Below are 14,192 nucleotides of genomic sequence, written 5' to 3'. Positions count from 1 at the left end.
ATTCATCAGACTCTAGGAACTCCGCATTAATTGCTATTTGTGGTGACGAGTTAAGACTGTCGATGCGAAGGACATCAGCAAACGATTAGAAAAGTGAAAAACAAATCATATTGGAAAAACTTCGTGAGTTCAATTTCAATTCAAATGACTGATTGACAAAATCTCATCCGCTTTGGTCACAAAAAACAAACAACAAAAAAACAAACTGTGTGGTCGACTATCTGCGCGGCCTTATATTGACCTAATCGACAATGCAACAGTATCTTTGTATTCACATCACGACCAATTTGCTCTTGATATCAAGCTAAAGTGAAGATAACAATGAATTCCTTTCTCAACACTTTTAAATGTTCCACAATGGGCCACTAGAAAAGTCGAAAACTTACCAAATATACAATGTAATTAGAAAACCTGTTACAATGAAATCCGGGGCATGAAGGGCCATAGTATGAGCCATCGTCTCTAAAAAAGCAATGGAAAGCAAATTTATCGGTCTGGAGACAAGAAGTGGAGAAAGTCTTAAATATTTTTCAGAAAATGCATCTCCCATTGGCCTCTTAAATTATTTCCTGAATAAAATCACTAAACAGGCCAGCCCCCAGTATGCTGAGTGGTAACTGTAGTCGAAGTGATATCAACAGGTGGCCTATCTAAGCTCGGCTCTTATGAAGCTTCTTTCAGCCTAAAATTAACTTATTACTTACCGACGTATTTTCTGAAGAATGCCTACGTCGAGAGGCTCTTACAATTTCCCACGAGTGTAAAATGAGAAAAAAATACATCAACCCCAACAATTCGCCTAGTTATAAGCTGATTAGAGGCAGGATGATTCACAGGGATTGGTTGGTTTACATAGCCCAAGCTCAATTAAGGCAGTTGCGCCGTTTTGAAACCACAGACTCGAGCGACCCAAGTACATATTACGATGTGTTGACTCTTAACCTATAAGATGCATTCCTTTGCCTCTGACTTTCAAACTTAATTAGTATCTTGTAAATAAGAAGTCCGTGAGTTTATTCTTAAATCTTAAAGATCCTCCGAGAAAGCCGTGTCAAATGGTCACTACCTAATCCTCACATGATGGCCACATTTTCCTCGTTGTAGCCCCGATGGTCGGTCCTTGCCGCCTAGTACCGCAAGAAAATAGGAAAAAACCATACTCTTTAAGGAATTTATGGCGTTTGGAACAACGCAAAAGTCAAGCTTTGGGCGATAAACCCTATTTGGCCAGCTTATATTCCTATGACTGGAAACCTGAATAGGAGCGACACTGAACGAATGACATGCGAATCTAAGTAGACCTCTGCTCCTATTCTGCAATCCGTTTAGGTTCCGTCAGCAACGACAACAATAATCGACTTTAGTAAAACTTCACCGTTTGTCGACATCTTTCTAGTTGAAATATTCGTGGTGGAGCATTTGGTAAGGCTACCTCTACTTTTTTTGGCAGTAGCTACACGATATTACTCTTCGTAAAGCTTGATTGATACATGACGATATGCATATATATAAAAGTGCACTACCATGATTCTTTTCCAGTTATAAATCCATCCAAACAACAATGATCTCGAAGAAGGGCAAGGATGCCACCATTGTGACCTCGTACAGAGCCATAAGTCGATTTCCCATTTTCTGAAAACTCTTCCAAAAACGTTCACTATCAAAGTTTCAACAAATTTAGCCGCAATTTAAATCATTCCACCTCACCAATTTGAGTTGAAGGAAAAGCACGAGAGTCAGAGTAAATCTATCTTGAAGTTAAAAAAAAATGTACCTTCGAAAGCACAATTTTCGACAGTTCCGAGATGTCGCGCAGAAGTGTCACAAATTCTACTGAAATTGAATAATCGATGCATGCGAACATTCAGAAAGTCCTGGATTTTTACCTTCGGTATGTAAAAAGATTTATTATTACACACGGTGTTTTCACTTGGCATGAAACCCAAATAAAAGCTGAAGTACCTCAAACTGCCGCTACGGACTCTCAAAAAAGTACAATTAGCACTCTATGACTACCGTGGGAGAGAACAGGGAGAGTTAAGATTTTCAAAGCCACACTCGTAGCGTTTACGAGGGATAGCAGCTCCGCCGCCTTACAACAAGAGATCTCTTTGAGATTCCCAAAGAATTGTTTACCTAAGGTCCGCAGCCTGACGCTAGTTAAAACTGGGCAATAGCAAAGAAATTGTCAGAGGGTTCTGACAGTTTGGCTCCCTATAGGACAGTGCCTGTGCAAATCGCCATAATCCTGTATATATTTGTGTACGTTTGATCCAAAAGTTCTCCCGATCGATTCTTGTTGTAGAAGGGCTAGATCGTCCTTGGCTTAGCGCAGGTGGTGAGTCTTCGCCAACTCAAGTAGTGCCTGTCAAGTAATGTACCTCAAGGTACGAATTTTCGGTGTAGTAACAATTTTATACGACAGATCTTCGCATCAAAAATTTACTTCAAGCAGAACGGAGAGGCATGTGCCTTCTTGAACTCAAATCTTAAAATAATAAGAAACGAAAACGCTTCAAATCAGTCTTAAACTTTTTCATTTTATAATCAATGCGTGTTCGCGGTATTTCCGGCAAACACTATACCGTCTCCGTCGCTAGTAGCAGTTTTTCATTAAGCAAATATACTACTGGCGACGGGGACGGTGCTGAGTTCCTCTTTTCCCTCGACCTTGATCCCATTCATAAGCTGGATCGGCTCGTCGTCATTGGTTGCACCATTTGGTTTCATCAAAAGCCTGATCTGGATGCAATCAAATCAATCTTAAACTCAAAACTGTGTCCTCTCAATAAGCTACTAAAAACCAAATATAAAGTCTTAACCTATAAAATCACCTATTCTGACCTATACCTCTAACTTGAGACTTTGCAAATCCTACAATCGAGGATATGGGAACTATTATCTCCGAGTCTCGGGTTGTAAAATAGATTATATGTAACATTAGCGTTTCATCAGTTCGAATAGCTCCATTTTTAACGATAATAATTTTTATAAACTTCGGCTTTTTTGCCTCCAGTATAAGAATACTGCCATAAATAAATCAAACTATAACTAGAACTGAAAACACTATTTTTAATGTTGATCAAGTTCTATTTTAGTAATTTTTAGTTTTATCCTTTATTTTTGAATAGGCACAACACAAACTATCTTATCCACACGACCAAACAATAAACCGAAACACTTCAAGTCTACTTAGAAAAGTAGTTAGTGAAACTTGGATAGTTTTACGTAGCTACAAACGACACTATCGTAGAAGTAGCTATTGAACTATATATAAATATTAGTTTGAGCAACATTGTTACCGTTCAATTACTGTAGATAGAGATTTCATGAGTTCGTCTAATTTCCTAACATGAAAACTTACAGTACTTGTTCCAGGTGGAACAAGATTCTGGGTTGTGTGAAAATTAGATAAATTATTTATCTTTTTGAATTTTGTTTAGAACCATTACTTTCTATATAAATATGTTTGGAGAAATAAATCCCTAAATTGCATTGAAAGTTGTTGATATTAGTTGATTTCATCTTCATTGATAGCCCCATTCTAAGGTTAACATTTCAAGTTATTGAGAAAGATAACATCTGAAAAATATATATCACATATTGCACTAGGCATTTTGTATCTAACAAAAACCCGATAAAAGCAAATTTAAACTAATCTGTAATCTCCTAGATTTAGTGAATATAGAACTCCCTTTAGTCGTAACAAATACGAGTAGTGCTTTTTTATTTGCTTCTCGATATTTACAAATAATACACAATAAAGATTGATATAACCTTTAGCGAACGAAACTCTGTTCTTTCACGTAAATGTGAAACTAAAATTTCATTAGTATATTTTTGAATGCAACAAAAACTGCCACCATCTAGACAATTTAAACTCAAATGACCAAAAGAGGAATTTATGGTTCCTAATTTAAAAAGAAAAACAAGTCAGGCGTGGCAATCCATGTGAAAGATGCGCAGATTTTGTTGTATCCGTTGTTAATTTTGATAATTCCTATCAAAACCAAGATTGTTGGATACAATTTCGTTTTTTCTTTTTGAGTTTTATAAGATCGCTATCACATTTTGAATAAATTCAAAGTGTCCAAAGACTCATAACCATATTTTTATCCAACAAATTTGGTCATGAATTATATCCAATAATAAGAGATAGCAGAAATGAAATTCATTATCTTATATCTATAAAAAATCAATATCTATACATCAATAAATAATAAAAATTGCTCCTTTTTCCGAAGTACTAAACTGACGGGCTGAATATAAACAATGCTCTCTATGATATTCCTGATAAAAATCCGGGCATCACGCGTTACTTTATAGTAACGCTATAAATCTGGCTAACTTCACAACAATAAGCTAATTTATGAAAACTTGGACCAAACACAGGCATTTAATATTTTATGACCATAGAAGACCCATTTGAGGTTCAACTCCTTTTGTCACAATATCTGAAATTCTCGGTCCTTACTCGTCCCATTACTAATATAAATTTCGCTGAACCTAAATGTCTTAAATTTCTCATTCCCTTTCTAATGTAAGTCTTTAAGGTGATCATTTGTGTCAGTTTCAACTTTAATCTTTTTAACCCCCACTCTGCTTCTAAATCTTTCCGTAGTCTAATTTCCTCTCTATCCCACGACCATAACGGCGGTTGCAGTTTAAATGGTCTGCGATTCCCCTTCATTAAAAACAAGGTCTCATATCGTTTTCAGCCAGACTTTGGCCCTATACTGGCCAGAACCGATTGCTTACTATGCATCTTTACCTTCATTTCCCAAATTCCCGACAAGGAAAGAGCAACGTAAGTCTTAGAGTAAGCGCGTGACTGTCACCATCTCATTAGAGTTCACCAGCTTCACTGCGACTTTTCCAACATTTTTGGCTCCATTCACCACTTCCCTCTTCAAACTCCAGTTGCGTGCCTTTCCATCAATTACCATTTCTTGAATGGCAGAGAGAGTGGAGTCATTTCAGTGGACGCTTCTTCACCCTTTTTCCCTCGCCAAGGGTCTCTGAGCCCTCCATCCTAGGTCCATTCTTTTTTAAACGTCATATTAAATTGTCTTCCTCTCCAGTTTACCAAATATGTTCCTATCTTTAATGCGCAGATGATCCAAAATTATTTTTTGTTATTGATTGCAAATATTAAAAGTCGTGTGAAGGTTTATACTTAATTAAAGTCAATTGTCAAAATTGGGAAAAATAAAAAAATTCGTTTGTGTTCAAAGAGGTTCAAAGGAAACTCTGACGACAGCTTCGAACATAAAAAGAATTTGCGGAATTGCCCTACTTCCTAGTTTAGTAATTCAACAAAACCAAAAGGGGAAGGATCTTCAGACGTCATCCTTCCTTCCATACCATAGAACCCCGTAATCCTGGCATTCCATCGATCACAATGTCAGCAGAACATCGATGATGAATGTATTTTATGTGTTATGCTTTGCGTCCAGCACTGATTGTATATTTTGATTGCAAATATTAGTCTTTGCGAAAAATGACAAAAGAAAAGGTTAATTGCTGCAGTCAAATCTCCTCGTGTTGTTGTCGTTACTTAAGTGGGACATTCCACTAGTCTTTGATAGGGTTTCTGGCCTTTTCATTTGTCATTTTTCTAAGGCATTGCCTTATTCGCTTTCATTCATAGTTCGTCCGCTGTCACATTGCCTTCCAATCCAACATGGCCTGGAACCCAGAGTATCCAGACTTTATTGAACGAGTCGAACGTATTCAGTCTCTCAAGGCATTCCCACACCAGTTTAGAATTGACCAAGTTGGAACTAAGTGCCTTGATCACTGCTTGGCTGTCAGTCAGAATAGCAATGTTCTGCACTCTGTAGTAAATTAAAGAAGGCGCGTCTGTCTATGGCGTATATTTCCGCCTGGAAAATGCTAGTGTGGTTACCCATTGACTCTAAGTAAATTTTCCTTGGACCAATGACCCCCGTACCCGCTCCCTTTGCTCTGAGAGATCCGTCCGTGCACCAAGTAATCAGTTGCTGGTTTAAGCCGTATGTCACAGCCACGCTCTCCCAGTCTGCTTTGTTACCCCAACGTGTTTCAGACTTTTTATTGAAGTGAAATCTGGTTGCCATGATATTCCTTGGTATCACTAATTCGGAGTATCGCCTAGAAAGAATATCAATCTTCCATCGATTTAGGCAGCTCCCCGCCTTACTGATACTCCTGGCCATTCTGAAGATTATAGACGGAAAGAGGTTAATCCCAGAAGGACCTCCAGGAATGCCGTTTGGCATGTCCTTATTGCCCCACTGACACACACGCAAGCCAGTCTTTGGAGTTTGTGTAACTCCCTAGCTTGTGTGCTGAATTCAGTTCTTTCTACCCAGATTACCGTCCCATAGATAATCGTTGTAAACAAAATAGTATCTTCGGGGTGCAACACCATTTTTTTCCGACTATGAACCTACAAGTTATTAGAGCCCGTATAGCCTTCTGGAGAACGCTTCCGACATGTGCCTTCCAGAGTCATTTTTGGTCTAGCGTAATTCCCAAATATTTGACCTCTGTTTCTCGTTTCACCTCCATGTCATGTAATCTTATCGCTCTTAGGTGATCAAGCTTAAGTTTCCTAGTGAATGGTACTATAGTGGTTTTGGCTGGATTGATACGCAGTCCCACCTTCCAGCACCAGACACTAGTAACCCTTAATCCAGTTTGGATTCTATCACATTGGGTATCTTAGATTTGCCCCTACAGATTAATATAATGTCATACGCGTAACCCTCTACCTATATTGCAATATGTGTTAGCCCGTCCAGGAGTTCGTCCCACTATACTCCACACAAGCCCTGTGAATAACCCCGAGTAATATTCATGACAACAGAATTTGTACCTGTCGATACTTCTATTTGCCTACTCTCTAGCATTTTACCAATGCGGAGAGCCCCACTGTCTTGGGGATCAGGGCATCTTGTATCTCTGCGTGTCCAAAAACGCACACCCGCACCCGCTTTCGGGATAAAGCCTACGCCCGCCTCGCTGCTATTGGTATATATCCCAGGGCTATGCTGCCGCTTACCACCCTCAGAAGATGATTTCTAAGCCTCTCTGGATTAATGCTAGGAACAAGCCACCTACTCCAGGTAATTTCAGTGGTTTAAAAGTTCTTACTGCCCACCTTACTCTCTCTCTCTCTTTATGGTAAATTCGAATCGAACTGCTTTTATTTCAAAAAATTATTTCATTTCTTCTGGAACCTCCGATTATCGTAAAGAAAGCAACTCAGTTTCAAACTAAAATGGGCATCTGTCATGACCGCATATCCCTTGGGAATATTTAATATTTCGGGCCTGGAATCCATTCCGTATCCAACTGAGAAAGGACGCAACGTACCAAGGTGCACTCTCCCATCGTAAAACGCCAATATATTTAGTCAAAACTACTATGAACCAGCTAAAATTGACCTATGTCTCTGCTGGTGGTGAGATAGCTGCATCTATTTAGGCTCGAAGCACACATCCCAATAGTACGTGTTCCATTCTTTGATCTTATCATCTGAAATTTTGGTAGGGTCTCATAATTCAAGTCTCCTAGACGTCTTTGGCATGGATCAATATTTGAACAATCAAGCAAAAGTTGGTCTCGGATAGGTTCCTCCTGGATCTCAATGGGTACAATTCTGAATCGGCGCGAGGTGCTATGACCAAGCTTTAACCATGTAGCCACATTTATGCTTCTCCGTCCTTGAAAGTATGTAATTGTTAACCTTCTCATATTCAATTCATTTTTACTGACAGAAAATTGCACCTTATTTCCGGAATATAGATCGTCTCTAAACTTACATCACATAGGACGTTCAAATGTCTTTTTCTGGTTGTTTGAGGCTATGTACCACTCTTTTAAGGATTCTTATGGACTACTTCAGCTCCACCACCTCGAGAAGTGAAATCGTGTTATTGTCAACTGACTGAGAGGCGGGACCCGTCCAGTAGTAACACTTCCTTAATATTCGTTTTTTGATAGCTGCGGCTCAGACATTGGAGTTCTATTAATAATGATGCCAAACTTCAGGATATGCATCTCAAAATGTTACATTCTTCAAGCTCTGCGCCACGTGTTTCTAGAGCAACCCACTTCTTGGCGATTCTGAGGTAGTAAATTCTATCTCATGCATAGATAACAACGGAATGGTTACTTAAAGTGTGACCGACCCACTGCTATTTTTGTCTTCTAATCAACACGTCCACTTATGCCTGTTCTTCATTTGAGGTATTGTCGAGTCACGCTACCCCGATATCACGACGAAGATAGGTGTTAACGAAAGCCTGGAGATCTTGAATAATAGTGACGGTCATTTCTCATGCAGACAAAATGTTGGCTCCGAACAACCTCAACCTGATGTTGGTGTTGAAGCATCTGAATTTCGAGCCTTTAGGTCTTCTTCTTCATCCTTTATCCCATTCTGAAGCAGGATCGACTTGTCATAATCGATTGCACCACTTTGCTCGATGACTGATTTGCATGGAGTTGAAAGGCTCTCAAAACGCCACTAGCCTGTCAAGCTTCGGACTACTCTACTTAATAGGAACTCTTTCTATTCTGGTAAATCTAAAAATTTCGAACCTTGTCATTTTGTGATTCTAAAACCATATTTTTTTTAATTTGGTATCCATGCTGAAAGCTGCATTTCCTACCAAGCTCATTTGAATTTTTCAAGGTTAGTTGATTTTAAATCACATAACAGGGCTGATTTTCTTGTGTTACCCTTTTCTCCACCCCAGCCTCAATAAGGTCTCTCATCACTTCTACTGTCTTAATTGTTTTTTTTTTTGGGGGGGGGATCAAGGAGGTTACTATTCTTCTGGACTTAGGCCCACTATGAGTATTAACAGGTTTTGATAGTAAGAGAAAAGAATTTTCTTAATATCTGACTGGAAATGAGACTTCTATCTATCAATTCTTTGCAAACGAACAGTCGGCGCCAATCTTATCCGTATATTGTTCCATTAAGGCCTAGTTTAGTTAGTGATTCCTAGGTCATAGTGTCGGTAGTTGACTCCCAGTCCCTTGGTTGCCTGCCAGTTCTTCTGCAATAACAGTGATAGGTATGTCCAAACTTTGTATGCGTGATAAGGCCTTAGATTTTAGTCACGAATTAATTTATGGATTCCAATCGTCCTCCTTGATTCTTGTGCGGTGCTGGAAGATCGGTTTGTGATTTGTACAAATGACTAGCTAGCAAGGTATCTGAAGAAACCTAGACAGTTTTGTGTTTCCGACTGTAGCTCTCATTGTTGGCCCGCTCCTACATTATTTGAGATTCTTAGAATTGCGCCTAACGCCCTCGAATTTTCCGATTGAATTTAGTGATAAGCAAGGATCTCCTGAGCTTGCTACAATTTCCTGACCTACGATAATTCTGTATGGTTTCAACTTTCTCTGGCAGTGCTCTTGTGCCATTGAATCCAAAAGCCAGGTCACACTTCCCTTCACTTCAAGTGCGCCAAATAGAAATTTGGCAACTTTGTAGCTCAGGTGAACTATGCACAGGAAAACTTCTTTGCGGTGTAGTAAATGCTTAGTTAAAAACATGAATCCACTAAGGAGACGCGGAAATATAGATGTGTGCTATCTGGTACTTGATAAGAATGGTCAAAAAATGGAGTTGACAATAGTCTCTAAACAGTCACTGTTCGTCACCATTCTTGGATATCAGGTGAAATAGTCCAAGGTCTCTTTGAAACTCTACAATTTCATTATGCGATTAAGAAACCCTGTTCGTGGAAAGGGGTTTCCTTTCGCATTATGCAACGGGTGGGCTCCCTGTAACTTGGTTTCGCAGTTGATATCGGAGAATTCTTTCAGGAGGACGTAGTACTTGAAATGGTTCCGCATCGACGAGAAATTCTACTGCAGCGCTTATCTAATGTCACTTTCCAGGGGATGCTGTTAGTTGGCGGGACTTTTAACTCGTCGATATTTTGGTTGTTGGGCAGTTCATTAAAGTACTCAGCCAATCGCTCCAATATGTCCATACGGTTGGAAGTGAGATTTTCTTTTTTGTCTCTACAGGATGAGCATGAAGGTGTATAAGGCTTCCTGTCGATTTGTTGGCAAAAGTTCCGTGCCTGGTGCGGTTGCCCCTTGTACTTCTCGAGTTCACAGGCTTGGTTCTCCCGGGTTTCCTTTTCTTTCTGTCTAGTTGTTTCTCCGCTCAATCAAATTCGTGATGGATCTCTCCGCAAGCCTATATTCTTTGAGAGTGCACATTACCCGATATTCTTCTGTTCCGGTGCTAGCTTATATTGATCGTCGTACCAGTCGTTCTGACTTTTTTGCGGTTAGGGCCAAGTCTGTTTGTGGTAAAGATTATTTGTTGATTCTTCGTCTCAAGGATGTCAATACATTGCCCAGTCCCAGTTTGAGTCTCGTTTCCAAAATTTTGATGAATACTTTGTGCGAAATGTACAGTAGAGAGATGCCCTTGTAGTTTTCTCGTACCAGGTTGTCACCTCTTTGTGGATAGAATAAATTAAGGTATGAAACCAGTCATCTGGTAATCTATCTTCGTAACACGAAGGAACCATCACCTTTCAGGGGTTCTGGTGGTACGTTATCTTTCAACCTTTTGATGACAACATCTACCTCTTCTATCGTTAGGGTATCCATGGCAGAGATGGAGTGCTCACGTTGCAAAGAAAATTCCTCCGTTGCTGGTGGTAGTCCATCTACCAGTCTAGGAGGGCTCAGGAGTTCCGAAAAGTAGAACGTCGACATTTGCTTTATCAAATCACACCCGTTGATTACACTCTCATCCTTCCCTCTGCAGAGACTCGTTTTTGCTTGAAACCCATTTTTAAGCCTTGTCGTTACTTTAAATGCGCTCCTGATGGTAGTTGTCACAAAGCTTTTGTCAATGCTCTGAAGAGTCTCGTCAAAATGTTTTGTTTTTTTCTTACGTATAAGCAATCAACTGGGTTTCACCCTTAGGTCACCACGTTCATGGTCTTTCGTCTAGTAAGGTGATGCCTTCATTGTCAAACCAATTCTTTACACATTTGTGTATCACTATAGCCATATATTACCTCATTACCGACTTTAGCGTTAAGACCAGTAATAGAACTCCAGCAATATTTTAGTATCATGCTGCGACAGCAAATCACCAAGCCCCTCCTTCATTGCGACGTCCATTGGAGCATGAGCATTGATAAGACGGACCTTGAAGAAATTAGTGTTTATTCGATCATCTGAAGGCTATATTTGGGGATTGTGTTTCCTTTTCCCCCTTTTAAAACGGTATGCGATTTCACATTCACAATTTCTCAATCTGAACACATCATTTCTGATATTGAATTTATATTCCACCATATTCCATATTCCACCTATTGCAATAGCGTTTTATTGCCGCTGGTTTCATCATCATCATCAACGGCGCAACAACCGATATCCGGTCTGAGCCTGCCTTAATAAGGAACCTCAGACATCCCGGTTTTGCGCCGAAGTCCACCAATTCGATATCCCTAAAAGCTGTCTGGCGTCCTAAACCTACGCCATCGCTCCACCTCAGCAGGGTCTGCCTCGTCTACTTTTTCTACCATAGATATTGTCCTTATAGACTTTCCGGGCTGGATCATCCTCATCCAAACGGATTAAGTGACCCGCCCACCGGAACCTCTTGAGCCGGATTTTATCCACAACCGGATGGTCATGATATCGCTCATAGATTTCGTCGTTATGTAAGTTACGGAATCGTCCATCCTCATGGGGGGGGGGGTCAAAAATTCTTCGGAGGATTCTTCTCTCGAACGCGCCCAAGAGTTCGCAATTTTTCTTGCTAAGGACCCAAGTTTCCGAGGAATACATGAGGACTGGCAAGATCATTGTCTGGTACAGTAAGAGCTTTGACCCTATGGTGAGACGTTTCGAGTGGAACAGTCTTTGTAAGCTGAAATATACAGCACGGACTACTCGAACTTATTGTAGATATTTTGAGGTATGGAATTTGTCCAGCGGCTTGTGTTGACCAACGTTTCTGGTTGCAGACATCTTTCCGCGAGTCCCGAATTTATATTTACGGAGTGAATGAAAAAATTATATTTGAACTCTAAATTTACTAAGCTTTTTAAAATATATCTTTTAGGAAAAATCTTTGAAATATCTCAATTTCTGCTATCTCAACGGAACAAATTTTGAAATATTTAGAATTTAAGATTGCGACAAGAAAATTAAACTAAATAATCTTTTTTTACTCTATTTTATCTATCCTCAACCAAATTTCTTCGTCGCTCATCGTCGAATCTGGATTCCACCAACATTAACTGACTGCGATCGTTTTGGAACAACAGATGCGCCACAGGCGAGGCGTGGCCGAACATTATGCTGGCGTGCCTCAAGGGGAAACCATGCGATCCTCGCGCTAATAAGGGTCCACACGAAACATGCGGTTCAACACTGGCATACGCGTATTTCGTTTCATTCATATTTTTCTGTTCGTTTCTAATGTTAAACTTGTTCGTCGCCGTCATTATGGATAATTTCGATTATTTAACGCGTGACTCGAGTATATTGGGTGCCCATCATTTAGACGAATTCGTTCGGATATGGGCCGAATATGATCCAAATGCGACGTAATTATCAAATTTAATAATAACTTCTACTAAATTTATGTGTTGCGCAAGAAACATTCTGTGTTTATCGATCTATCTCTTGTTTTTTTCTACAAAATTTAAATTTTTTTTGGTATTGTGATTCGAGTTGTGTTTTCAGTTCAGATATGTGTAAATGTTTTTTCGTTGAAGGCTTGCGAGGTAAGTGTGCTGGATGAAGACGTCAAAAATTAAGTTTACCATCAAATTTGAAGTATCTTAAGTCCTCCAGCAAACTTACCACGGGTTTAACCAGCATCTTTACAGTCAGGGATCTCATGCCTATGTTGCGTGGCTGATTTCCAACATTCGCATGGGGGCCGACTATAGTTTGAAAGTATCAAATTGGTTCATGTGTCACTATACCGTCATTCAGATGTGCAAGATTATTGATTTGATTATTATTTGTTCGTATTTGTTTCATATTGCTAGTTCGTTGTAAGCAATCCTGCCACCTACTTGAGAGAGGGCTGAGTGGCTAGTAAATGTCGTAAAGTCCTGGTACACTTATCATTTTGGAAGACAAACAGGAAACTCATCACAGATTTTTTTTTTAATTGGCATGACTTTCAAAATTGCGTATTTAGTCTCACAACAAGTAAATTTGATGTAATATTGCTTCAACTTTTCACACATATCCGTAGCACGCAGGAAGAGCGTTGTATTTTGGTAGCATAAATTGTATAATCGCTTTCTTTCGTATCTCTCCCTCTCTGTACTTTCACTGCTACGTGTTCTGTACTTGTTCGTTGTCAATTACATGCAAATAAAACATCGTGTGCTAGCAGTTATGTTGTGAATGCACTTGAATTGAAAACACGTTGTCAAAACGATACCCAAAATTGAAAAGAGAGCCGCCAACACTGATAACCCTTCAATATTTTTTTTTTCTCGAAAACACATCTCTTATAGGGGTAAAATACATTATACCGAAATGTATGATATGTTAAAAAATATGGATCCACCATTGGGGTTCGGTAACAAATGTCCTAATCGCCTCGCCTATAAGAAGTTAATACGTATGAATATGCCTTTGGATGAAGATGGAAAAGTGAATTTTACAACGACGTTGTTTGCATTGATTCGGGAAAATCTTAGTATAAAAATGAGATCGGGTAAGTAGTTTCAATTTTCTTCTATGTTTGCATTAAATGCAGTCACGTAAGTTGGTTTTAGCATTGCACATTTTTATATAATATACTCAGTTAGCACTTACTATCTTACTAGCTTCTTATTACTCTGCCAGCATTAACAATTTTGCTGGTTGATTGTAGTCACTAGTTGGACCTTATTCATGGTATTCAGAGCTTTGTTAAGATGCATTTCTTTTCAAAACGAAAGCACAGTAAAGTGGGAATCGAGGAAGTTTCCTTTTTAGACAAAAGTTTTGTTTATTGTATTGCACTATCTACAGTATTTCGGGAGCCATTTGTTTACAGACAATTCGCCTCCAAAGTATCACATACACAGTAATACAATAAAAAAAATCTTTTCTTGACTCAGATTTTAAAAAATTAGCCAGCAAAACCGACTCCATGCCCAACGAAGAAAAACATTTCTTGGAGTCTACTAAAAATTATC

The 14,192-nt window shown here is 39.3% G+C and overlaps 1 protein-coding gene across 3 annotated transcripts in view; it reads left to right on the top strand.

The window, feature by feature from the left end:
- Positions 1 to 14,192, top strand: part of LOC119653695 (voltage-dependent calcium channel type A subunit alpha-1) — a 399,598-nt gene that overhangs the window by 305,635 nt on the left and 79,771 nt on the right. For all 3 annotated transcript variants that reach the window (XM_038058565.1, XM_038058567.1, XM_038058568.1), the window contains 2 exons: positions 12,312 to 12,593; positions 13,524 to 13,726. In XM_038058565.1, coding sequence (XP_037914493.1) covers positions 12,312 to 12,593; positions 13,524 to 13,726 — 485 coding nt within the window. The remainder of the gene's footprint in view (positions 1 to 12,311; positions 12,594 to 13,523; positions 13,727 to 14,192) is intronic.

This window comes from Hermetia illucens, chromosome 4 (assembly GCF_905115235.1).
Source record: "Hermetia illucens chromosome 4, iHerIll2.2.curated.20191125, whole genome shotgun sequence".
NCBI classification, from domain to species: domain Eukaryota; kingdom Metazoa; phylum Arthropoda; class Insecta; order Diptera; family Stratiomyidae; genus Hermetia; species Hermetia illucens.
This window is presented reverse-complemented; position numbering and strand designations above follow the sequence as displayed.